The 26,199-nt window shown below is 49.8% G+C and overlaps 9 protein-coding genes across 9 annotated transcripts; 3 read left to right on the plus strand and 6 right to left on the minus strand.

Annotated features, from left to right (window-relative positions):
- Positions 1–525: 525 nt before the first annotated feature.
- Positions 526–2,279, plus strand: act1 (actin; the record flags this gene model as incomplete). The annotated part of the gene is made up of 6 exons (XM_056708905.1): positions 526–532; positions 649–679; positions 879–934; positions 1,079–1,109; positions 1,209–1,980; positions 2,049–2,279. 6 exons carry the CDS (start codon positions 526–528, stop codon positions 2,277–2,279), a joined length of 1,128 nt encoding a protein of 375 aa, XP_056573207.1.
- A 2,242-nt stretch (positions 2,280–4,521) lies between these two features.
- On the minus strand, positions 4,522–4,854 carry N7489_003151 (uncharacterized protein; the record flags this gene model as incomplete). The annotated part of the gene is made up of 1 exon (XM_056708906.1): positions 4,522–4,854. One exon carries the CDS (start codon positions 4,852–4,854, stop codon positions 4,522–4,524), a length of 333 nt encoding a protein of 110 aa, XP_056573208.1.
- Positions 4,855–5,981: 1,127 nt separating this feature from the next.
- On the minus strand, positions 5,982–8,571 carry ade1 (bifunctional aminoimidazole ribotide synthase/glycinamide ribotide synthase; the record flags this gene model as incomplete). Its single annotated transcript, XM_056708907.1, has 3 exons — positions 5,982–7,585; positions 7,638–8,165; positions 8,292–8,571. The coding sequence occupies 3 exons, from the start codon at positions 8,569–8,571 to the stop codon at positions 5,982–5,984; spliced, it is 2,412 nt and encodes an 803-aa protein (XP_056573209.1).
- Positions 8,572–9,396: 825 nt separating this feature from the next.
- Positions 9,397–12,311, plus strand: N7489_003153 (Pet127 family protein; the record flags this gene model as incomplete). Its single annotated transcript, XM_056708908.1, has 4 exons — positions 9,397–9,591; positions 9,652–10,312; positions 10,367–10,430; positions 10,484–12,311. 4 exons carry the CDS (start codon positions 9,397–9,399, stop codon positions 12,309–12,311), a joined length of 2,748 nt encoding a protein of 915 aa, XP_056573210.1.
- Positions 12,312–13,244: 933 nt separating this feature from the next.
- On the minus strand, positions 13,245–17,128 carry N7489_003154 (uncharacterized protein; the record flags this gene model as incomplete). The annotated part of the gene is made up of 2 exons (XM_056708909.1): positions 13,245–13,974; positions 14,040–17,128. 2 exons carry the CDS (start codon positions 17,126–17,128, stop codon positions 13,245–13,247), a joined length of 3,819 nt encoding a protein of 1,272 aa, XP_056573211.1.
- A 1,438-nt stretch (positions 17,129–18,566) lies between these two features.
- On the minus strand, positions 18,567–19,088 carry N7489_003155 (uncharacterized protein; the record flags this gene model as incomplete). The annotated part of the gene is made up of 2 exons (XM_056708910.1): positions 18,567–18,938; positions 18,996–19,088. 2 exons carry the CDS (start codon positions 19,086–19,088, stop codon positions 18,567–18,569), a joined length of 465 nt encoding a protein of 154 aa, XP_056573212.1.
- A 386-nt stretch (positions 19,089–19,474) lies between these two features.
- On the plus strand, positions 19,475–20,318 carry his3 (imidazoleglycerol-phosphate dehydratase HIS3; the record flags this gene model as incomplete). The annotated part of the gene is made up of 2 exons (XM_056708911.1): positions 19,475–19,793; positions 19,903–20,318. 2 exons carry the CDS (start codon positions 19,475–19,477, stop codon positions 20,316–20,318), a joined length of 735 nt encoding a protein of 244 aa, XP_056573213.1.
- A 334-nt stretch (positions 20,319–20,652) lies between these two features.
- Positions 20,653–21,418, minus strand: N7489_003157 (uncharacterized protein; the record flags this gene model as incomplete). The annotated part of the gene is made up of 2 exons (XM_056708912.1): positions 20,653–20,960; positions 21,085–21,418. The coding sequence occupies 2 exons, from the start codon at positions 21,416–21,418 to the stop codon at positions 20,653–20,655; spliced, it is 642 nt and encodes a 213-aa protein (XP_056573214.1).
- Positions 21,419–22,458: 1,040 nt separating this feature from the next.
- On the minus strand, positions 22,459–23,702 carry N7489_003158 (glycosyltransferase family 32 protein; the record flags this gene model as incomplete). The annotated part of the gene is made up of 3 exons (XM_056708913.1): positions 22,459–23,157; positions 23,208–23,363; positions 23,424–23,702. 3 exons carry the CDS (start codon positions 23,700–23,702, stop codon positions 22,459–22,461), a joined length of 1,134 nt encoding a protein of 377 aa, XP_056573215.1.
- Between the last annotated feature and the right edge of the window lie 2,497 nt (positions 23,703–26,199).

Consider the following 26,199-nt stretch of genomic DNA (forward strand, 5'->3'; position numbering starts at 1 on the left):
TGTCCTATACTTAGAACATCGACGCCACGGGGGAATTCAGCAGCCTACGGAGTCCATAAGACACCCAGACACAACAATTGTATGAATTATATATGCCATGTATGCCTGACAATGCTGTATAAGTACTGTAATACAAGGTAAACTCCCAACCCGGTCAAGGTACGTGTTCCCGCCGTACCCAAAAGGGTCCCCCAAGAATGTCCACGCAATACTTTTAGGTAGACATTGAAGGAATCCAAGTGAGAAATTCAATGAACATGAACAATAGTTCTGCCTTAGAATCTTTATAAGTATAAAAATCAGAAAGAGAATTATATACAAAAGGGTAGATCTGGAGGGGGTTCAGAGTTAAGGCCTCAGGCAGCGCACAATCCCAGCCATCACAAACCCCTCTCCACTCTTCCCTCTCTCTCTCTTCCTTCTTCCTTTCTCCCCTAATCCCAACTATATCCCCTCTAACCTCTTTCCATCTTTCTTTTCTTTTTTCCCCTCTTCTCCCCTAAGTCCCTTGTTTAATCAGTCACAATGGAGGGTATGTTATTCCAGTTGTGGCCACATCAGCAGCTTCCCCGGAAGCTCCCCCCCCTGTTGGCCACAGCTTCGATTCCATATTTGCGAATGACAACTAATCCGTATATCTCATTATAGAAGAAGTTGCTGCTCTCGTCATCGACAATGGGTATGTGCTATACTTTTCCCCCGGAGCTTCTGGCTTGTGTTGGGGTCGCCAACTCAGCCCCGGTCGCAGTCGTTGCCACCCCTAATCCGCCCGCGACGGCAGATGGAATCCATCCCAATGGCTTTCCATCTCGCTCCACAACTACCAGAGGGTGATCCAAAGACTACAAGAACTATGATACTGATTATTTGCGATATAGTTCGGGTATGTGTAAGGCCGGTTTCGCCGGTGACGACGCACCACGAGCTGTTTTCCGTAAGTCCAACCCCACAGAATATGACACCCCTCCTGTGCGAAGGCCGCCATCCCACCAACCCTTGCGTCGGATGGCTTCCCCTCTTTGCTTGGCTAGGAGGAACCTTGAACCTAGGAAATCAAATAACTGACAAAATTCAACAGCGTCCATTGTCGGTCGTCCCCGCCACCATGGGTAAATAATCCCCCCCTTTTTTCGGCTCGTTTTGGCTGTATACGCCTACGCAGCCAATTTGATCCCTAATGAACCAAAAGAATACTAACATGGGCGCAGTATTATGATTGGTATGGGTCAGAAGGACTCGTACGTTGGTGATGAGGCACAGTCGAAGCGTGGTATCCTCACGCTCCGTTACCCTATTGAGCACGGTGTTGTCACCAACTGGGACGACATGGAGAAGATCTGGCACCACACCTTCTACAACGAGCTCCGTGTTGCTCCCGAAGAGCACCCCATTCTCTTGACCGAAGCTCCCATCAACCCCAAGTCCAACCGTGAGAAGATGACCCAGATCGTGTTCGAGACCTTCAACGCCCCCGCCTTCTACGTCTCCATCCAGGCCGTTCTGTCCCTGTACGCCTCCGGTCGTACCACTGGTATCGTTCTCGACTCCGGTGACGGTGTCACCCACGTCGTCCCCATCTACGAGGGTTTCTCTCTGCCCCACGCTATCTCGCGTGTCGACATGGCTGGCCGTGATCTGACCGACTACCTGATGAAGATCCTCGCTGAGCGTGGTTACACTTTCTCTACCACCGCCGAGCGTGAAATCGTCCGTGACATCAAGGAGAAGCTTTGCTACGTCGCCCTCGACTTCGAGCAGGAGATCCAGACCGCTTCCCAGAGCTCCAGCCTCGAGAAGTCCTACGAGCTTCCCGATGGACAGGTCATCACTATTGGCAACGAGCGCTTCCGTGCTCCTGAGGCTCTGTTCCAGCCTAACGTTCTTGGCCTCGAGTCTGGTGGTATCCACGTCACCACCTTCAACTCCATCATGAAGTGTGATGTTGATGTCCGTAAGGATCTCTACGGCAACATTGTCATGGTAAGAAAAAAGCCTCCAGAGCTGATGTTGCGCAAAGATTCCCACTAACATACAACTCTTTTTTTTAGTCTGGTGGTACCACCATGTACCCCGGTATCTCCGACCGTATGCAGAAGGAGATCACTGCTCTTGCTCCTTCTTCCATGAAGGTCAAGATTATCGCTCCCCCCGAGCGCAAGTACTCCGTCTGGATCGGTGGATCCATTCTGGCCTCCCTGTCGACCTTCCAGCAGATGTGGATCTCCAAGCAGGAGTACGACGAGAGCGGTCCTTCCATCGTTCACCGCAAGTGCTTCTAAGCTTCTTGCAGCACTTTACTACTCGTATTCGCTCGTACTTTCCTGGTGTATCAAAAAGCAGGATGGAGGCACTGGTGGATTGCAAGCGTTGTTGGACTCGCATTATCAAGCGGATAGCCTGAAAATGGAATCTCGATTTTAGTGGAATAGAGTCGGTCGTTTTCTTTTTGTTACTCTTTACCTTACTCTTTACTCGATCTCTATCCATCCATTTCTGCTTTGAACCATTTCACCTTTACTCCATTTTTTCCCTTTTTCCTCATTCGAATCCGCTGTCCCGTCCACCTCTCTGATTGTTTTGCCTGGACGGGTCTCTGGCGATGCGGCGACAACAGTGTACCTGTAGGGCAAGGATGTATATGGAGTTGGTTGGCTATAGGGATTAGGTTGCGTTGTCCTTTTCTACGTCTTCTACGTCTTTGTTCTAGCCCCTTGCGTTGTCTTGAACTAAATTGCCCTTGTCCGTAGCTTTTAACGTGACTTTGACTACAAATATTCCACTGGTTCCTTGTATTCTGCTAGAAACGCTGGTTCAACGCTTGTTGAGTGTCTTTATGTCCAACATCTACAAGACGCATCCGAGAAGACAACAAAAAGACTCTAGGAAAGTCTACTAAAAACTACTTTGCCATGATTATTGTACTGTCATTCGATCAGTCCATGTTGATATTCTAGGAATATGTAGGCTGACGAGATAAAATGGCACGCATTGGGTGTGTATCTTGATCTACTCTTTTCCTCTGCTCGCCCAGTCTGTGACGATACTTAGCATCTAATGGATACTCATTCCTTTGATATTACTACCTATCTAGGTAGATACTCTCTGGCTGCTTTCTGTGGAAACCTACCTGGGTATATATACAGCATCTTGTGTCTTTGTAACTACTAGATATATACAGAGGGGGAGAGAACCACAGCTAGGACAGACGTTACTGGGTGCAGAATATTCCAGTACTTCAGTCAATAACTAGAAACAGGACTAGATGTACATGACCATCATTGTGACAGATCCCAGCCCTAGTCCTGGGAGACGTGCATTATATCCCGCGCTCGAACTCGATTCTGGAACCGACTTTCCTGTGGTACGTTTAGAAACGGGCCCATGGGACTCTTCTTGACGAGAATTGACATGTCGAGCTGATTTCTATGCCTGTTTATATTCGGCCAACGTGAAGTAAATCTCTCCTGCATCCTGTGATGCCAACAAACGTCTTCTTTAAGTCAGTAAGGCAGTATGGAATAGCAGTGCAGTGGAAGGAGAGCTTGCTTACTTGTCAAGTGGACATTGTCGGGAATTCGTATCCATCACGATCCACGCAACCATTTCTGCTACTTCTTGCCAGAGGACTGAAGGTTTGATGGAAGCTGAATGTCTCGGAGAGATACCTTGAAGTCAAATAGAACGAACGTGAGGAAAGATCAGAGATGTTCTGAATAACACATAACTCGTTGACCTTCGTCTCTGCTATCAAATGCTTATATATAAACTGTCACTCCTCACCCCCTCCCCCACCCCTCTCTTCTTTTCAACCTCACTGTTCCAACAGACAGTAAATTGAGTCATACTAAAACACAAGCAAGAAGCAAGAGAAAGTCTTCGGCAAGGTATAGTAGGCGGAAAGATATACCAGGCCCCAGGTTACCCTAGGACCTCTGATTCTCGGAATCTTATTGGCAGCCTCTTACGAGGTGAAGGAGACTGAAGGGCTCGTCTGCCAATGGTCTTCAGCCACTCCCGGCCATGGCGGACATCCTCGTCTTCACAAGCACGCTGGACTTGTGAGGGAAAGTTCGGGATACTTATACTTTCCCGGATTCTGCCCCCCCAAGTTTAATGAATGATCTTGGTTCGGACCCTGACAGGATCCCTCTGCTTGTAATTCTTGGATACTAATCCAAGAATTCCACTGGATAAATCAATCCTAAACAATAGATAAGGGAGAAACTTTCGCCGCTTGCTTCCCATAATGCAATTTTGCCCATCAGTCGTCAGATTGGAGAGAGGACTGAATGAACGGAGGGATCATAGTTCCCGGTCCGGTTCCAGCTGTTCTGCGTAGCTTGGCTGGGCGTTCCATTAATACAGCCCGACTGAGGATTGTTAGCTGTGAATTGGTGTGACGTCCAGTATTGGGTTGGCCGGTCCGGGGCTACCGGCGGAGTCCTGGGTTTGGGATCCTGGGGTTTCTCGGAGCTTGGGACCTACGTGTTTGTAGCCGTTGGTCTCGAAGGTGAACTTGGTCTAGTTGGTGGCTTTATTTTTCAAAGAGTAACTCATGTGTGAGCGTACAACTTCTTCGGACTTGAGTTGGGCGATGTCCCTCAAATGGTCAGCCCATGAATAGACATCGGTGTAGTGATTGATGTGATTGATAGAACGGATCGTGGTGGTGGCTTTGTTGTCTGGGTCAAAGCAGCCTATTTCCGAGATTTTCCAAGAGGCATCAGGGGTAGCAAGCTGACCATTGGGACCAGGTGGACCAGGTGGGCCTGGGGGACCTGGGGGACCTGGGTTATCCAGTCCTGCCATGTTGGCGAGCGCGTTGGCTACGGCTTCCTGAATCATCTGGGCCATGACGTCCCTTTGCTCCAGGGTAAAGCCCCTGGTGGTGGTTTGAATGTATTATTGGGTGACATAGTGGTTGATTGGCCTTGATCGCAGTGATGATAGTCATAGTCTCATCCTCATTGTCCGCTGACTGTCGCTGCCGTGGAGTCTGAAAATGGCACCACGTGCAGAATCGAGTAGGTTTATAGCAGAAGGGATGGGAAAGGGATTCAGGTAGAGAGGTTTAAATATAGAGAGATGTAAGGGGAAGGAGGTTTAGTGAAAAGGCTAGGTGAGAGTCGACTGAGGTGAAAGCGATAGGAAGAGATGAGGAAAGACAGGCATAGACTCAACGAGCCAAAGTTCTGCCGTAGTTGGATTGTGCATTGGGTATGCACTGGAAGCCGACTCCCCCAGGATAGGAGGTATGTAAGGAGAGAAGAGCTTGAAGGGCCGTACTAATAAGCTCCCGTATTTGAGTGAGTTCAGTTCTTCGTCTCTGCGATCTTGCCATGGTCTGCCTCTTGTGTGTGGAGAGGATATTGTCAGCTTCTAGAATCTGATGGTTGGACAGCGTTTGGCGGGTGCTGGCGGACACCCTCCATGGGAAGCGGTACATGAAATGTCTTGCGGTTCGGTGATCTTTTCGAATAGGAAGTGCCAGTTCTCATTTCTTTCTGGCTGGTGTTTGGGTGGCAGTAGCTTTCCTGGTTCCAGTCTCGGTCGACAGATGGAATCATTAGGTCTTTGCCGCATTAGGATATGGACCTACTGCGGACAGGCAGTGTTGGAGAGTATTTGACCTTCATCTGGGAAAGGTGGAGGGAGTTACCCTGTTGGCATAAAAGGAAGGATCGGAGTATCAAGGGTCATAGCACACGGTGTATATGTAGAATGGGATTCTTGCCAGTATATATGAATTTCATGCATGTAGGAAAACTGGCGTTAGTTCTGGACACATCCAAAAGCGATATATTTGATGGACAGGGCCAAGCAGAGAAGGAAGACGGGGAATACGAAGAACAAGAAAGAAGCAGTAATAAAAAGAAAAAATTTATAAGATAGATAACCCAGGCAAATCATTTTCTCCATATAATAAAGCATCACGCATCAACATATCAATATAAAATTTTTATCGTCGATATCGTAGATATTTACGCAGACCAAGACTCAAGTCCAGACAGCACACAGCCCTCTTCGCCCTCGGCGCGAGCACGCAGCTCACCAACGCGGTAAACAGACTCACCAGCAGCCTCGAAGGTCTGACGGACGGCGGCCTCAGAGGCAGGGTCGACGGCAATAATCATACCAACACCGCAGTTGAAGGCACGAGCCATCTCGACAGAGGAGACGTTACCGGCACGCTGGAGCCAAGTGAAGACAGAAGGCTGGGCCCAGGTGCTAACGTCAACCTGAGCAGTGAGGGAATCGGGGAGCATGCGGGGGATGTTCTCAGTGAGACCACCGCCGGTGATATGAGCGAGACCCTTGATAGCAGAGCCGTGGGCGTTCAGTGCGCTGAGAATGGACTTGACGTAGATGCGGGTAGGGGTGAGGAGGGCACGGCCGACGGAGACGCCCGCGTCAAGACCGGGCATGGAGAAAGGTGCGGTGTCGGTGTAGCTCAGGCCGGCACGCTCGACGATCTTCCGGACGAGGGAGTAGCCGTTTGAGTGAGGGCCGGACGAGGCGAGAGCGAGAAGGACATCGCCGGAGCGCATGTTTTCTGTGTGGGGGAGGATGGCACGAGCGTTGTCGCCTGTGGTGTTGATAGCACCGACGGCGGCACCGACGGCGTCGTAGGAGTCGTCGACGAAGAGGCCCGGCATCTCGGCGGTCTCACCGCCGATCAGGGCGCAGCCGGCTTGGACGCAGCCCTCGGCAACACCGTTGACAAAGGCCGCAGCGGTGGGCACGTCAAGGTGACCGCAGGAGTAGCAGTCCAGGAAGAAGAGGGGCTCGGCACCCTGGACGACGAGATCGTTGACGTTCATGGCGACGAGGTCGATACCAACGGTGTCGTGGATGCCGACGGAGTGGGCGATCTTGAGCTTGGTGCCGACTCCGTCAATGGCTCCGATTAGGGTTGGCGAGTGAGGGTGGTAGGCGGAGTTGGCAGCGGGCAAAGAGAAGAGGCCACCGAAGCCGCCGATGACGGCGTCAGTGCCAGGGCGCTTAGTGCGGCGGACGGAGCTCTTGATCTGGTTGACGAGCTCGTTTCCGGCGTCGATGGAGACACCGGCCTGGGCGTAGGTGAGTGAGGTGTTGGCGGTCTGGCGGAACGCGCGGTGGGCAATATCCTTGCGGTAGAACATGTCCTCAAAGCTGATGGTCTTGATACCCTCGTAGCTCTTGGCAACAGCCTCCTCAAGGGTGGAGGCGGTGGCCGTGGAGGCAATCACACGCCCTCCAGAGCTTTGCAACTCGTTGCCAGACAGAGTTGTGCCAGCGTGGAAGATGAGGGTTCCAGCAGGCTCGGGGGCCAGAGTGATGGCCTTGCCCTTGGCGTAAGCGTTGGGATAGCCGCCAGCAACAGCAATGACGGTGGTGGAGAAATTGGGCTCGACCTTGATCGAGACACCGTCCAGCCAGTGGTCAGCACAGGCCACCATGATCTGTGCAAGATCGGTGTCCTTGCTGAGCAGGGGCAAGAGAGTTTGGGTCTCTGGGTCTCCACCGCGGACGTTGTATTCAAGAACCTTGGGTCCGTTCTTGGTCATCATGAGACCGGTAAACAAGATACCAACGAAGGGGAAGCCTAGACAGGATCAGAAACATGCTTTGGGAATGTATATTCCAATCAAACGTACCATCCTTTCGCATTCCGTCAACAGAAGGCTGAATGATGGTTCGGTCAATCTCATCCACAACCTCCTTTGGCGCAATACGCGTAGGCGCATAGCAGCCCATACCACCAGTATTGGGGCCCTGGTCGCCATCGAAGATGCGCTTGTGGTCCTGGGCTGGAGGAAGCGAGCGAATAGTATAACCGTCACTGAAAGTGAGGATACTCAGCTCATCACCCTCCAAGTACTCCTCAATCACGACCTCATCACCAGCCTTGCCGAACTGGTGGTCCAGCATCATTTCCTTCAAGGCCTTTTGGGCCTCCTCCTTGGTAGTGGGCATGATCACACCCTTACCACCAGCCAGGCCATCTGCCTTGATTACCACGTTGTGCGATACAGAGTCGAGGTAGCGACTTGCGGACTCGTAGTCAGAGAAGTTTCCGAATTCGGCTGTGGGAATCTGGTGACGCTGCATGAAGTCCTTGGAGAAGGTCTTGGAGCCCTCCATGCGGGCAGCAGCCTTGGAGGGACCGAAGCATCGAATGCCGACTGTTTTTAGAGGACATTGTTAAAATTATTCAAAGCAATTGGCAAAGGAAAGAGAAGCAACAAGGGCCGAAAAGAAAAGAAAAGAAAAGAAAAGAAAAGAAAAAAAAAATGGCATGAGTGACTCACCAGCCTGGAAATAACCCTGGATGCCATCAACGAGAGGTGCCTCAGGGCCTGGCACCACGAGGTTCACCTGGTTCTTCTGCGCAAAAGCTACGAGTCCGGGGTAGTCGTCGCCCTTGACATTGGCATTGGTGATCTTGCTGTTGGTGCCCATGCCCGTGCCACCGTTTCCGGGAGCGACATAGATAATGTCGACCAAGGGAGACTCGCTGAGCTTCCAGGCGAAGGCATGCTCACGGCCACCATTGCCGACAATGAGGATGCGCAATTGTTCGGAGGCCATGGTTGGAGAAGCGTCTCGACTATGGTGGTGTCAGTATATAGAGGCCTCCGCGGGGTATGTGTAGGTGCCCCTCCATCATGGAAAGTGAGTCATAGAACAATGGAACGGGTTGAACAACTGGGAAAGGCTTGATAATAAGGAAACCAACACTTTACTCACCTCACAGAGACCTGAGAAGCAACTTCCAAGGTTGTATGGGGGAATGGGAAGTTCGAAGATGTTAAACTTTCAACTTTTTTTCTGCCCGGCTGGGTGTTTCTCCGACCCCAGAATGTCTACCCATTTTGGAGGCAAATATTTTATAGTTGTACTTCAAGGGATCTAAATTGATGCAATGGATTTGAAATGGATTTGACAGTTTAGGATTGATTCTATATATCTTATATTATGGTGTCAAGGCTAGATAAGAGTACAGGACTCTATACAATTGCAGACGAATCACTCCGTACAATTAAGTCTTAGAGAGATAAGAATTTCTTTTAATCAAATAAAATAGCACTGTACATTTTCAATTGAAGCAGAGTATGGACAGAAATGAAGACTAAAAAGAAATATCCATCCTTCCACTATATTATACTATACTATACTATCCTACACTATAACTATTTTCTCTTCGATATCAGATATCAACACCTGAGGCACCCAGGCACTCAGATAACAAAGCGGTGACCCCAATCTTCCGGCAGAAAAAAATCCCGGAGAGGCAATTCCCAATGTTCGCCCCGGTGGCTTATTGACGCTGAATTCTCTAATTTCTCGATTCAACTTACATTTTGGGGAATTCTATATACCCTTTCCCAAGTCATTTGTCGAAAGTTGACCTGAATGCTTCGGACCTATTTGCGGTCTGTGTCAGGCCCTCTAAGCCGACATGTTTGTCTATCTTGTCTAGCGCGCCCCGGCGCGCCCAGTTTGCGCCAGTTTCACCGTATATCTGCACTCCGTACCAATGCAGGTGAAACCGAGCCGACGGCCAATTCATTTGACGCGTCGACCGAGCCTTCAGTGCCACCGCCCAATGTATGTCCTTCGCTCCAAATTGCAACGTGCGATCAAGTCCTGACAGAGTGTGTGCTATAGGGTCAGATTTCAGAGACAAAAGATGCTGTCTCTTCCGAACCCCAGAAGCCTCAGCCCTTGCGACCCAAACCGGCGCGGATTACTGCTTCCAAGTGGGCTCGGATGTCTATCTCACAAAGAAAAAATTACAAATACAGGTTCAGCTCGGACTACCGCAAGTTCAAGACGTCAATGTTAGCCAACAGAGACATCACCCTCACTGAAGCAGTGAGGTTGGAAATAGAGAAGGCCGAAGCAACGCAGTCAGGGGTAGTACCATCGGATGCCGCACCATCAGAGGCACCATCAAAGGCAGCCCCGTCAGAAGCAGCACGAGTGGAAGCAGAAAAAATCAACGCCCTTCAACAAAAGGCGATACCAACGGATGAAGACGGACAAGGGAAAGTGGCTGAGGATAAGGAGGAAGGGAGTCAACCAGAAGCTGAGATTCCAACAGACGGCCCAACAGATACGCCACCAGCCAGTGGATCCAAGAAACGCACCTTCAACTTGCAGTCCACTAGCAATGTAGCGGCTCAAATATTGGAAGCCAGCAAGAGACGCATGGATAATCCTGAGCTGGACGAGGCGGAGCTGGAGAAGTTGGAGGGGGAGGAAATCCCTCGTTTCGTCGATGGCAGCGGGTCCCTTTCCTCAACGGACCGCAGGCTGCATTTAAAAGGTGAGTCTTGAGCTCTGATATGACCCTTGAATGTGGGCTAATTTTACACTCAAGCGGTGCCAGCCCCACTGCCTCCCGTCCCACGCGTCGCCTTTGGTCTTGACCGAGTGCTTTTCAAGTGAGTCGTCGAGTCTACCCTATTTTATTGATTGGTATACTAAAAGCAGACAGTCCCGGTGTCTACCAACTACGTGACCCTCGGACTCTGGTCTACAATTTCGACCCCTACCTGGATCAGATCATGCCCGTGACGGAATTTGACTTTGGTACGTTGAAGCCTTACATCACCTCCTCCCAAGATGTGACGGCTTGCCAAATGACGAGGGAAAATGGGAAGAAGTACTACGGCTCGTCCTCGAGCATGACTTCAGTTCTCTCTCATTTCCATTATCTTCTGTCCGACTGGCGGCCTGTCAACGTTGACAGAATCAGTCGGGGCTACGAGGACCCTACGCGGAGCTTCACCCGTATCCTTCGAGCGCCGGCTGTCATGTTCCTTCATTACAAGGCGGACGAGGATGTTTACGCCATTGATGCGGACAAGGAATACGACTATGCCAATATTCTTATGAACCTGGGCAAGTCAATGGAGAAGCAACTCACGATGCCAAAGGAACAGTTTGAGCGTTACCGCCGCAGTGATCCTAACAAGATCACTGCCGAGGAAGAAGCAGCCGTCCCGGAGTCATACCACTACAGCACCTCGGGTAAATTCTTCATGCGATCGCAGCTCGATGCCTACGATCCCAGACTGCCAGGTACCGGCATGTTCGACTTGAAAACACGCGCGGCGGTTTCAATCCGCATGGAATCCACGGATCACAAGCGCGGGATGGGCTACGAGATCAGACGTCGATATGGCAAATGGGAGTCTTTCGAACGCGAATACTTCGACATGATCCGCGCTGCCTTCCTCAAGTATTCCCTGCAAGTACGCATTGGCCGCATGGACGGTATCTTCGTCGCGTATCACAACATCGAACGCATCTTCGGTTTCCAATACATCCCTCTCTCCGAGATGGATCAGGCCATACATTCCTCGCCCAACACCGTGCTCGGAGACAGAGAATTCGAACTGAGTCTTGGCCTGTGGGAGAAGGTCATGGACAAGGCAACGGAGAGGTATCCCAAACAGTCTTTGCGTTTCCACTTCGAGACCCGTGAGAGCAAGGACGGCGACACCACCTGCATGGAGATCGTCGCGCAGCCCGTCACGAACGACGAAATCGAGGCCATCCAGAACACAAACAAAGCCCACTTCGATGCCATCCAGGACCGCCTTTTGAACCCGGATCAATTCGTCGAGACCGACTACGAGAAGGCAGCCGTAGGCGATGAGGAACCCCTCGATCGAGAAGAGGAGGACTCGGAAACTGAGGCCCTCGGCCCAGAGGATAAGTTCGCCCAAAACGAATCCCTCCACGCAGAGAAACCAACCGAATATGATCCCCTCTATCCCGCCGAACAGCCAATCGAAACCGAACCCTTCCTGCGAAAGGAGGATCCCTCCCTCCCATCCCTGGCAGACCAACTCTTCCCGAAGGAGGAGGGCGAGGAGGAATTCGACGAAGAAGCATACGATACCTCCTTCGAGCTCCCTGATCCCGAACCAGTCAAGCCAGACAGAACCAAGACCGTACCCAAGCGCGATCCCAAAGACTTCGGCAGCCTCAACCAGGACGTGCTCGGCATGAGACTTGTCGTGCATAACAAGGTCAATGGAGAACCGGTGGTTCGGCCGACATGGATGACTGACACGGATGAGTGGTCGGTTGACTACGAGCTCAAGGAGCTTGGTATAAGGGAGAGTAACGATGTTCTGCGGGGGTGTAAGACACGGCGCAATAGTGCGTTGAGAAAGAACGTGGTGGATAGTAATGGAAGTTTCTTCTCGATTTTGAAGAGCAGGACTGCTAACGGACGTCGCTACCGGAAGCGGGTGAATGAGAAGGATCGTGAGCATGGTATTCTTGTTTACCAGGATTCTTGTAAGATGTGATGTCTGATCAGGTTTCTACGGTTTGTCCGGGATTGAGGATTGGGTGAGATGGGAATTTCTTTTGTAACATATTACATCAATTCCTCTCCCATTGTACTATATTTGGGTCTCAGATATACATTGGCGTTAGTTTTATTTACATAGATTGGTTTGCATTTTGGTTGGATCTCTTGCGTTCAGGTTCAACTGTATGTACAAATAGTACAAATATATCCATATCGACCCTTTTCTTCGTGGATCTTAAGACGTACGAATATCTAGGGTGTGTATCTTATAGCATCTACCTATCATGCAATGTCCCAGACAAGATACGCCTAAACTACTCAGTCTCACCGTAACCAGGAAATCAAATGGAAAGGAGCAATAGTGCTTTAATGCCTAGTTATCCAAACAGTATTCAACCCCCCAGCGAGGGAAAAACCGCAAAGAAAACACCATAAATATCAAACAGCAGCCCCAATAAACATTAGCCATGCGAGCACAAGCGCCACACGCGAAAGGACATTTTCCAATAAGAGCAAGAGAGCCAAACAACATGCCAAGACGATGAGACGGATACGATGGTTGATTGGATATCGACTGATATCCATTGCGTTAGGAAGAGAAATATTGGCATATGGAATTAAAACGGAAACGAGCAATGAATATGGAACGCCTGGGAATGCGGTCTGTAAAAAGAAATTGGAACGCCAGGGTATCAGTGCCGACTGGACGGGTTCGAGAAATAGGAAATGGATAGGCGTTTGGGGTCAATGAGTTATGAGTCAAGGAGTAAAATATGATTCACAGGGAGAAAATCAACAAGGCTATGCAATCGAAACCTGACTTGTCGTATATATGTGCTGCATGAGCCAGGCTTCGTTTCGTGTTGGGTCGAGGTGTGGAGGATTCTGTACAAGGGAGGAGGTATCTTGTTGATGGGTGCAAATAAGGCTACTGGAGCCCTCCCAAGTCAAGCTTCGGTGGTGCCCAGTCTAGCTGAGGCGGTTTGTCATTGTTGACGCACACAGGCGAGGGACGCACTGCATCTGCACGACGACGTTCCTTCAATGCGGTGCCGCTGAGGAAACCCCTTAGGGTAGATGAGGCGACGCCATAGGCGCTCCGCGTACTGCCGGCGCCTATTGAGGCGTTGCTGGAAGAACTGCGCGCACTGCGGACGCTCTCTGCTTTTCCGACTGTTGGGGGCACGGCTGGCACTGGGAGAGCTAGGCGAGAGGTTGGGGATGAAGAGCCATGACTGGATGGAGTGAATTGTGCTGCAGCAGCGGTATGAGGGCGGCGGCTATTGGATGGAAGGCGCTTTGGTTGGACGGAGGTGGGCTCGATGTTGGACGACGTGTGGGATGGGGTGTCGGATGCCTCTGAGAGTCGAATGGCAGCAGGAGACTCGTCTGGTGGCGACGGCGTTCGGATCTCATCTGCCGACACGGAAACGTCGAATTTGAGATTGTCAAGCATCGTGCCCAGGCTCGCTGCTGTTCCGGGCCGTCCATCGCTGGCAGCATCATCAATTTCCTCAATTCCGTGGGCTATGTTGTAGTTGCGGAGGAGGTATCGATTAAGCCGGGAGACTTCCTTGTCCCATCTATCGTTCAGAGACTGCAAGACCAGTTCAACATTGTGTTTGGCGAATGGAGAGTTTTCCAAGGCTGAGGCGACACTAGGCGGCGGTGTTTTGCTCAGTTTGTGCCCTTGCCCCCTTGACCAACGCTCATCGCTGCATACAAAGAACGACGGACCGAGTTTGCTGTGGAAGTTTGGTTGCTATTGCTAGCCTCCCATCGGACATTGTCAACCTCTCGGCGTACTCTGTCCAGCGACAGGACCCGATCCCGGTCCATACAGGAGAGAGTGAGAAGGGAGCGGTTGCACCGAAGGCCGTTGACCAACACCGTAAAGGACTGCAGATTGATATCGTTGTTCTCACAGTGTACTTCACGCAGCGAATCATTCTCTTCTAAGACCGAAGCAAGCGTATTCGCACCCTGAAGACCGAGTTTCTGATGTTCAATCCGCAGTACCTTTAGAGATGTGTTTTTCTTCAGGCCAGTCAGTGCAAGATTAAGACCAATGCCGAAGCGTGCAACATCGAGGTGCGCATTATCACCGCTAATGTCCAAAGCTTCAAGACAATCATTCTCCTCGAGCATCAATTGCAACGATCGGCAAGTCTCAGGGCTAGCATCGTATGGGAGGGAAGCCTTCGAGATATCCAGGAACTTGAGGGTGCTGTTCTTCCGAACTGAGTCCACCAGCTGACGAAAATGGTCTTCTTTCTTGAAATCAATCATGCGCATTGACAGATGCGAGGGGGTCTGATTCTTCGCAATAGCGTTGAAAACGTGAGAGCAGCCGTTGTCAATGCGGTTCTCGTTGACATGCAGGTGGAGACTGCGCGGGGCATCAGGTCCAGCGGACATTGAGTGCATAAACATAGCCACGTCTTCTCCGGTCAGACCGCACTGATCAAGACGAATCACACGGAGGTTTCGAGAGCGATCGCTAGCCAGGTAAGTAGCAATGGCATCCACGGTCTCGCGGTTCACAACCGTGCGACTGAGAGCCAGCTCTTCGAGTCGCCAGTTGAACAGCATTTCGGCCGTTATAAGGGGGTCGGCGCCAGACGTCCGTGAGATGCGAGATAGGTTGATTTTGCGAATTTGTCCGAAGTAACCAATGTATTGCTGCAGTACGTCGGGATTCAATCGGCCCTGCACGCCTGATATGTTGATCGCCTCCAGCGTTGATTCTTGTGCGACGATAGTCGACAGAAGAAGATCTAGGTCATGCACAGATAATCCACAGTCCCCGACCTCCAGAGCTCGCAGATGACTACGTCTTTGGGACGCCGCATCGACGAGATAGTCCAGATCCGACTCACCCAGCTTGATGCCGTTGAGCACAACCCAGTCCACGCTGGTCAACTCTCGGCGGCACACGGGGAAAATCGCTTCTGGAATTCCACAGCCTGGGTCGCGAGTACCCTTGTCGAGAGTTGGTGTCGGTATCCGTGTAAGGCAGTAAGAGAAGTCAAGCCGGCGCAACCATTTGCTCTTCAGAGCTAAGGCACGCACTTCCTGCGAGAGAACAGTCAGATTCGCCTGGCCTGGAATGTGCACGGAGGCGCCTCCTCGGTCGAGATGAACGTCGGAATCCACTCCATGAACATCACAAAGGCCCTGCAATGCATCAAGATTGACCCCGCGGAACGAGATTGATCGGAAGAATTCATTATAGCGAAGGGTGCGCATGACCGCAATGAGTTCTAGAGCGTTGTACCGTGTGGTTTTTGGGGAAGCAGGTTTCAGGAGACGGAAGCATGGAGCATCCTCGCATTCCTGGTCGATTGTGTACCGAATGTTTGATGTGTCGATGTCATAACTGGCGGAGTAGGCAACCAGCGTCCGGTCAAAGCATCCATAATCTTCATCTAAAGCAACAGGCGGGAAGTTATCGTCATTTTGCAATTCTTTCGGAACAACGAATTCGTACGGCTGTCTTATCCACAATGGACGGAGGTACTCAGTATGTTGTCGGATCCAACAAGCGACTTCAACGGAATGAACAGAGGCCAGGAACACATTGAAAGATTTCTTGAGAGGAACCCTGAAGGTAAGATGCAGGCTGTCGTCACCGTACTCCATCGAGAGACCAGTCAGATTCATCAGACCAAAGGAAGTACCAGCCTCCCAATCTGATAGAGATACGACCGATGCTCGATTGGTTGTCTTCTGCATGGGCAGCAGATGAAGTTTATGTGCGCCAATGGCAAGATAGCAGCCCGTGGGCGAGAGTTTGGTCAGGTCATCGGAGGAAGATCGGGTGATTGACTTGCTGGACGCGATTTGAATGACCCGGAACATGCGGAACGCCTCCGAGTCATAATCTCGCTCGTGTTCTAGCATACGAGTTACATACTCAATCGATCCCCTGCTGAATGGCATTGGAGAATTTGCTCTAGCCATCTGCGCGGCTTGCCGAATGCCTACCATCCAAAGGTTCAATTCTTGCAGATCAGATGTCTGCATTTGCACCAAGGTGGCTTTGTGTGTGCGCTCATCGAGGTAGGCCACTTCGACCGATGGAGATAATCGCGCATCTTCCAGCATATAGACCGCAATTATGCTGTTTAATGGGATTCCGGCAGATGCGTCTCCGGATGCCATTACTTGCATATCCTGCAGAGAACTGACTGAAGCCACTGATTGGCGATGGGAAGCCGGAGCCCGGGTATAAGAAGCGGGAATCGAACCAAAGACATCGGCGGCTTTGCCTTGGTTCTTAAAGCGAATGAGGTGGGTATCCGTAAGCACCAAATATTGACTCTTTTTCCTCCACATGCCTCCAGTCGTCTGAACCTCCCCGTGGTGGAGGATTGCAGATGACCAGATCCCATTTCGGGGACTGGCCGTGGTCTGCTCGTCCGCCACTGAGCCGACGGAGGCACTCAGAGGTTCATCATCCTCCCATGAGTGTAATGACCTCAGAGATCCAAAAACCGAGGTTCGCTTTTTCTGCAGCGATTTCCTCCGCGGGCGAGGGGTCTCAATGACGGGTGTGGATGCGGACCAGCCGGGGGAGTCAGAGCCTGCTGTCCCTGGCCGGCGATTATTCAATCCATCGGACCCTATGTTGGGACTGTGAGCCCGGCCGAAGAAGCCAGAATTCCGTCGGGTTTTCTTGTCTCGGGTCAAAGTATCATCCGAGGGTGTTCGGTCATGGAGCGGAGGCCGGAGGGAGGTTGATATAGTGAGGGATGGACTGAACACGCCCAGGCTCTTTCTTCGTTGTCGTTTTCCGGCGATTTCAGCCATGTCTGGTTCGGCGGGGGAGACTAGTGGTACAAAAAAGGGGAAGTTGTGTAAGGTGTTGGAAGAGCAGCGGCGCGAGTGTACTGAGAAAGGAAGCTTATCTCATCGACGACCTCAACGTCGTTCATACTAGATCAATTATCAGTTTGAAAAGTCATGACGGGCAATATTGAAGGTGTGGGAGGGAGGAAGAATGGAGCGGATAAAGAATGAGGGGAAGGTAGCACATACTGCAAACTGTCACAGCGCCATGAGAAGCAATTAGCATGCAATTGCTAGTAGGAAGATTCTTCCCTATAACTAAGATGGGTCTTCCCCAGACACAATGAGGGACCTGTCAACAATGCGATGAGGTTGATGGTTGCGGAAGGGGGAAGAATCCACAATCTTGATATCAGGCAAATCAGTGATTTAATGTAATTTGATAGGGTTTTCCAGGTATGAGACCAATTGCTATAGGAAAAGAATAAGAGGGAATCAGATTGAATGCGTAAAACGAAAACAGCATGAATTCACAGGGATGGGAAAAAGAGAGAGGGAAAAGGAGGAAATGGGGAAATGAGGAAATAGAGGAATGGACGGATGCAGTCAGGTCCCAACTGGATCTGGAGATGTTTCAGTGTTTTTTCTATTTTGACTACTTTGACTACATGTACTTTCTCTATGGACCTTTTTTTAATTTGGATCTTTTTAATTGGATTCATTTTGATGGCTGAACTTGCGTACGTTCTACATTTTATGATTATCGCTTATTTACGCCAAAAGTGCCCAAAAGAGAGAAAAACCTAGAACATTCACGACTCGATCTCTAACTAGTACATCTCTAGTATAAGTACCACGTAAGAGGCGCTCCACTAGACTAGATAGCGCGGCTATAGTTGGGATTACAGGGATTAGTGCATTCTAAATTGGACTCTTTGGTAACCGGCATATCTCTTTCTTTGTACTCCAGGCTTTAGGTAGAAGCTACCTTGTACGATGATGTATCACCGTTCACCCCTTATACGATCTACACTGCCACATAGCATCATAGGTTCAATCCTGGGATCCACCCCCAATGGATGATCGGCGTTTACGGCACTCCATGCTGCTTCCGTAGGGGTAATCTCCTGGGCCCACGCGAAAAGGGATCATAATGGATCAGCATGGTAATCAGGGGGAATATCCCCAGAAACCTGGCGTCATCGGTGGCGAAGTTCGATCGGGATCAACAATTGACGGGGGCAGCTACAAAGTATTCACCTCGGTTCTGCGAGGCGCTTGCAGGGTTGGCAAATGACTTGAGAAATGAGATTCAGCTTATCCGGTGTTCCGATGAAGCGGTGTATGCCGGTTTCCAAGTTCCAAGTTCCAAGTTCAAGTTCCAAGCTCAAAGCTCAAAGCTCAAAGACCAACTCCAAAATCACATCGTCAAAACAACGGGCGAATCTCTCAAAGTTCCTCAGTATCGACGATTCCCATCCGCCCTTTCAGCCTCCACTCGCTCCGCACGTTTGATCCGTCTCACCAGCTCGATATATTCCGTCACGCGTTTCTCTTGCCAGATACAACCACCCAGAGTCATAGCCGCAACTTGCAGGAAGACCTTGAACTGCGGCGTCAGACCACGGTAGACACGGGACCCGGGGGATATCCAGCTGGAGAAACCCTCCAGAGGGCGGTGGAATAGTCGTGAGCGGAGATAGTCGCGAGAGAAGATGGATGGGCGTGGACGGGGTTGTGTCGCGGGATACGCGGGCGGACTTGGTGCGGAGAAGACGAAGGGGTGGGGTAGGGCAAGAATCATATGAGCCAAGATAGACACGGAGCCAAACTTGAGGATATCAGCGATTGCACTAGGACTACACGGATTGGAGGTCCGGTTGCTTACGCGGAACACGCCGGTCATGAAGCCTTGGGCGGCTACCCAGGTGATTTCCTCTGGGGGCGACACATCGCTCCTGTGGTCGGATGGTGCTGGCATTCTGGTATGTACAGTCGCAAGTGTATGGTGAACGAGAGGGGCAAGTCTGGCTTGGGAAGGAATTGAGATAGATGTCGGTTCTTATCGAGGCCGAGTTCGAGACGATAAACAAAGTAAAGACAGCCAAAGACAACCGTTCAGACCCCAATTACAATATCGAAGACAATCAAGGACGTGGATAATAAAAGCCTGGACCAGCCAGTGTCTTAAAACTTGCTAAACTGGTCTTCCGTATCTTCCCCAAGGTTATACTTAAAGTGCGGATCAACGATTCTCCAGCGGACGAGTCATACAAAAAAGAAACCCGATTATCAAACATCGACTCCGTCCAAACACCGACTCAATTCAATTGTCAATTCGACCTACACCAAATTCACAAAGACACAATGCCACTCCCCGCCCGCACAGCGACCCTCTCCCGGTCCACCAACGAGACCAAAATCCAAATATCCCTATCCCTAGACGGCGGCGTCCTCCCACCCTACGAACCATCCACCCACTTCCCCGCCCCAACAGACCCCAAAGAACTCGAAGCCTCCAAGAAAGGAATTGTACCACCCAAGGATGCCGGCCACGCGACCCAATTCACCCCAACGCAGCAAATCACCATCAGCACCGGCATCGGGTTCCTAGACCACATGCTGCACGCACTTGCGAAGCACGGCGGGATGAGTCTTGCAGTTCGGGCGAAGGGTGATCTATACAGTGAGTTCCCCTAAACGGAAACCATATCATGCTATAACCCTACAATATCGAATGCAAATGGCAATGCCAATACCAATACCAAGTCCAAGTCCAATGCTAACCCACGCAGTCGACGACCACCACACAACAGAAGATACCTTCCTGGCACTGGGCGAAGCCTTCACAGCAGCCCTGGGCGCACGACAATCCCTGGAGCGATTCGGTCGCGGCGACGCGCCTCTCGACGAGGCGCTCTCGTGGGCCGTGATTGATCTCTCTAGTCGGCCGTGGGCGGTTATTAACTTGGGCTTCCGACGCGAGAAGATCGGTGACTTGAGCACGGAGATGATCACGCATGGATTGCAGAGTTTTGCGCAGGCGGCGGGTGTTACGTTACATGTTGGTTGCACTTATGGTGATAATGACCACCACCGCGCGGAGAGTGCGTTTAAGGCACTTGCTGTTGCTATTCGCAATGCTTGTAAGCGCAGGATTGCGGGTGACGTTGGTGCGGGTGATGTTGTTAGTACTAAGGGTGTCTTGTAAGGGTTTGGGTATGTAGGTATAAATTTGAAAATGGTTATGAATGATGAGATGGATGTACAGTGGAGTGGTTTACTTGTTACATAGTATTCATTATAGAGCGGTGCAGTTCGTATGGCTGGCTATGGAATGAAATGCAATGAGTTCGGATCTTTTGAATTTCATTTCTATTATATACCGTAAACCTATACTCTAAACCATCAATCATCAAGTATTGGATATCAAATATCAAATATCAAACCCGCAGACTCAACGCCAACATCGAAGAACCAGCCCCGACAACAAAACCAAACCAAAACAATAGTCATAACTCCAATTCCCAAATTAAACCCGCAATTTAAACCCCAATCGCCTTAACGGCCCTCTCCCAATACTCCTTCCTCTCATCAGTAACAGAAGTCCCAACACAATCTGAGATAAAACGCTGCCACCCGGTCTCAGAGCCATCAGCAAGCGCAGTCCGCACATCCTTCGAGCACTGTGTAGTCAGGAACCAAGCACCAGAGCCAAAGTCCGTAGCACTATCGCTGCGCAGGAGATCCAGTAGCTCTTCCGGGCTGTTGCTGACGCTGGGGAGTTTGTCTTTCAGTTCAGGTAGGGACGAGGCGTATTTTTTGTTGTAGGCTGGGGATTGCATGTTACGTGCTGAAGGATTATTAGTATATACATGTTTCAAGAAAGAAAAATTATATAGAAAGGATTTGTATGAATGTATCCAAGATGGATGTGGATGTGCATGCAGGTAGAATTAGGGTTGGATTGAACTTACTACCCTGCCCAGCAACGCCGGGGAAATGGTTCTTGTTATATTTGAAATCTTCAGTTTCAAAAGCCATCAGACTGACTATGGCAGCTTGTTCTGCTTTCGAGGTGACTTTGTATGTGTTGAAAGATTGGGAGGTGAATTTGGCGGCTTGTTTTGCTGTGGCGCATTCGCCTTCTGCTGGGGCGTTTGCGCAGGATTTGGATGAGGGGGCGATAGTGATGAGTTGGGATTCTGTTAGGGCGGTGTCGCGGGTGAAAAGGGAGATTGGGATTGGTGTTGCGGTTGTTTGGATGGTGAGGGTGAGGGTGAGGGAGAGGAGGAGGGTTTGGAGGTGCATTTTGTAGACTGTGGGTGGATGCGGGTATAGTATGAATGGGTGATAAGTTAACGGGTAACTATATCATGTGGGGATCAAGAGTCAAGAGCCAAAGATTCAAGGATGAATGAATGGTTGTTATAGAGGGATAGTGTAGAAAGGATCTTGGTTCTATGGAGCTACAGAGCTGCACAGCAGATCATCTTTATAAGTCCTCGAACATGTCTGTTAGAGGCAGAAGGGTATGGAAGAAGGGCTTGCATTGTCCAAGGCAGCTGGAACATAGAAGGGGGAGGCGTAAGATACCCATTGTCAGTATGTACATTGTAGGTAAGACGCGGAGAATGCTGGACGTGGAATGAAATATGTTAGATGACGGCAGAGGCCAATAATCAAGGAAGGACAACGACAAGATGACTTTAGCAAAAGAACATGCTACGAAGTAAACTATTGTTAAAAGGACCAAAGTCCTAGACTTGATAGGAGCATTTGAAAAGCTTGGTGATGCAAGGCACAGTGTTGTCATTGGAGGGATCAAATTAGGGTTTCAGGATTGCTGTTTGGGGTTAGACGTATCAGATTCCCAGGGGTTTAAGACAGTGTACGGACTATAACTGTAGTTCTATAACTTGGATTTTATAAGTGAAATAGTTGAAAGGCATTATTGATTCATCATTCCCCTCGGAGATATCTGATCCCAGTGTATAGAGGCTGTCCATATAATTCCACTGTCTCCCGAGAAGCGAAATCTAACTTGTTTACAAATCAATAGGAAAAAATAATAATAAAAATAGGGGACAGCGAGACAAGACCAAGACACAGACAGGGGTCTGCACACATGTCCAAAAGCAAACCCAATTGCTCCAGGTGAGCATTCAATCCAGGATCCCGTCACAGGATTGAGACACCATGCATTATGCGCTCCTAAACACAGAAAGAAAGAGCAGAAGTTGTACAATAAATGCTGATGCAGAGATCATGTCCGAGGCCGTATCGTTACAGACAAATACACAAGCGGTAAAATAGCGAAGTTGCGAGTCGAGAAGTCAATCTCTAGATCTCTAGTCATCGCGACGTCCAAGTTCGTACGAGGTCTCAGTGACCCCGCCTGCCTCTTCGTCTTCTTTGAAGCTGACGCGTCGCAGGATTGTCGGGACTGAGAGGCGCGAGCGCCGTGTTGGCGACATCGAAAGTCGCGACGGGCTGATAATACTTGGCACCTTGGAGTAGCGGTAGCGGTACTTGGCTCCCAGGAGCATGACACGTCCGTAAGTCCACCAGAGGCAGAATCCAACGACTCCGGCGACGAGGAAGCCGCAGACAGTGAGGAACAGCCAATGTTGACCCATCTGCGAGATATTAGCATTGTTCAGAATTTCGGTTCCAGACTTGTCACCTACCCAGAAGATCAAGTGCGCATCCTTGCCGTGCCAGCTGTTACCCCGGTGGTGGGTAAAGAAACTCCAGGAAAACCTGTTATATTCGTCCTGCATGAGGATGCGCACGCGTCCAGCGTCGCTCGGGCCATCGCGCATGTACTCTTTCCAAACGACAGACAGGAACAGCGGTCCAGTTGAGTACATGACCGTTATGTACGGGAGGATCCAGTGGCGGTCGTATTGTTGCAGTACTTCAATTGTACGGAGGAAGAATGGGTGTTGCGGTACGGAGCCCATGGCGTCATTGGAGATACCGGTGGGTGCAGTACGGCGTACCCAGGCGGGATAAGCCAGAAGAGGATCTAAGCGACGGTTGCAGCCCTATTTTATGTTAGAAACGAAACACAATTGTCTCCTGGGGGTATACTCACGTCGTCGAGGTCAATGTATGTTCCACCGAAGTGCGCAAGGATAAAGTATCGAATAGAATCCGCGCGCTGAATAGGATAACTGTAGCCATCGAAGGTGTCCAAGAACCAAGGGTATTCGGCGGCGATAAATTCACGCGATTTCTCATTTGTCCAGAGCTAATAACACACGTTAGGAATCTCGAATTAAACAGACCAGGGGGGGAACCATGGACGTACAATATATTCATAATCCGGGTGCAAGTCAATGCAACTCTGTTGGGCTTCTACCCAGACCTCTGGAATAGTCTCATTTTTGTATGTTTGGTGAATAATCTTCGGAATAATCTGGGGGCGCTGCTCGATCAGGCTTGAATTCGGCGAGGGCAGCTCTGCGCGGTGTATAGCGTCGGCGGCGGCATCCTCGACTAGTAGTGACAGAAGCGTCGAGACACTACGGACGAGCACGGAGAGGATAATGAGATTGACGAGGAGGAAGATGAAGAGACCGCGCCGCATGGTGAAGGTGAAGGCGAAAGACACCAATTAAGCAGACGACCAATTGAACCCCAACAATTCGTTCTTAAGTCGTTAAAAGTCGTATTAAGAGTGTTGTTCACAGACCCTCAGGCCGTAGATAAGTCAGAAGCTGTACGGAAATGCAACGGTCATAAGAATCGGGATAATAGTAAACGATAAAAGGAAGAGAAAAGAGTATGTAAAAAAGGGGAGACTAAGTTCACGACAATAAGGAGTGACGGGAGTGGGGAGACTAAATCTAAAGAAGGAAAGGAGAGACCTCGGGAGCGTTAAAAGTTTGGGAAATCCTGAGGCGAAAAAAAAGAGGTGACGAAGGGGAAAATACGATACGGCCAAACTTGGGAAGGGACAAAAGCTGTTGAGAACATTACGGGAGGCTGAGCAGAGAGAGGGGTGTGGTTCCAAGATTAAGCGGCTTGGTCGTATTCTGATTGGTGGGTTGACAGTGGAGCAACTAAGGGGAATTATTTTAACCTTTTTCTTTTCAATGAAAAAGACCAAAATTGTATATAGGTAATATAGGTAAGTGTTGGATTATGACTTAGATACAATGCTACTTAGAGCATATCTTGAATCATTATCCATATAATCCAATATGCACTACATATATCGCTGCTAGAAGTAAGTATGAATGTATAACTCGCAACGCTAAGAGAATCTAAGTTTGGCGCAAGGACTCGTCATCGTATTGTAAATATACAGCCGTGGGGAAAATCTCCACGCCAACGTGAGAGCGGTGTATTGAACTAGTCCTATTTAGGCATGTACTTTACTGGCCTGTACCTTTCACAACCCCAGGCTAGTGGGACTTTGCATTTGCTAGTCGCTTGGAAGGTTGAGTTGGTTAAATTAACGGAGCACGAAGGTTTAACCATAATCCATCCACTGATACTGCTCCGCTTACAGATTCGGTATACAATATTGTACATGTATTTTCGCTACCGCCACAAGCGTGGCGTGGACTACGCGTAGACCTTTGATAAGCACAATTTTAGTTATGACATTATACTTTCCAGAGTACATCTATATGAACCCCAATCCCACGCGTAAAAAGAAAGAACCAGCCTTGGGCGCCTTGGCCACAGCCTCGGCCAAGGTCATTTCCGCACAAGAGCTAGGAATTGGCACCGATTTGCCAAGTGAACCGCCACCGCGTGCCACAGGGCGGTGCGTGCACGGTGCGATTCGAGGTCTCCATTGCCCCCATCATTGGTCTCAGTCGTATTCGTACTCCGTACTCCGTACGCGGAGCTGCATTGAATGGATATGGAGAAGTGCGACATTAGAATATTCCGACCAATGAAACCTCTTAAATAATTGTATCAACTGCACACCTAGGATTAATGATTGGTAGCTAATCCATTACCATGGGAACTGTCAGACAGCACTCCACTAGACCCATAATTGTCAACGAGTTCTGGTCCCAAAACTAACCAAATGGCAAATCCACCTTATAACCCACGGTTCACCACGTTGTATCTCGATTGAACCTTTAACTCGGGTGCCTATCCCTCGTCATAGCATACCATCAGCCACCAGCCAAGATTGGCACTCAAGCTTCTCCGGGTTTCCATTCTGAACTCAGCGACGGATGTGACGTGGGTGATTCTTGCCTCAACCTTTAATTTCAACGTACATCATACATCTCTATAACATAGCCTGCATATGCATGTACTCCGTATATCTTATATAAATCACTTTCAAATATCCATTACACCCACTTATCACTCCTAATACCCGCTGTGAAAAGTACAAGCATTGCGCAGATCGCCTGCCGTGCCATGCTTATCACAGCGGGATGTGGGCGCTAAATGGTGATGAATTACTCCTTCGGTACAAATCTGATATTAACCCGCAGTGCACGTCTCTCACACTTTTCCAAGTTATACTCTATGATTATCTGCCTTATAGTAGATGCATTGGTTATCAAAGTCCTATATGCATGGTAATATACTTGTATTACTGCACAGACATTTGCTATGATATACGTGGCTTTTGTCCAGCTTGGCAGATAGGGCCGGGGGCCCCAGATTAAATCCTAATTAAAAGCGCTGCATAGCACCATATTGATCTGTACGAAATATGGGGCCAATACATGGGATGCACGGGGCGCTGGGCGCTGAGCGCTGAGCGCCACAAAATAATCGAGCACTTGTCATGAAGTGAGATAGATGACTAGTCTGTACTCCGTACATTGTATTGTGCTGCGATACGGAGTACTACCTCTGCATATGCAAAGATCGAGGCTGTACAGCCCTGTAATTCACTTGGTTTCCCCATATTACGATCATGCGTGGCTGCCCTCTGTGAATTTTGATAGTGGCTGGTAATGCATGCAATCACACGGTGTTTTACTTTATTTTATACTTTAACGCATGTGAAGGTAAACAAACAGGAGTACATTTGAGTTTGCGAGGGACAGAGCAATGTTAAATGCTCTCCGCACTTGGTCATGGCGGTTTGATATATGTCGTCA

This window comes from Penicillium chrysogenum (assembly GCF_028827035.1).
Source record: "Penicillium chrysogenum strain IBT 35668 chromosome Unknown utg000001l_segment0_segment0, whole genome shotgun sequence".
Taxonomy (NCBI): Eukaryota; Fungi; Ascomycota; class Eurotiomycetes; order Eurotiales; family Aspergillaceae; genus Penicillium; species Penicillium chrysogenum.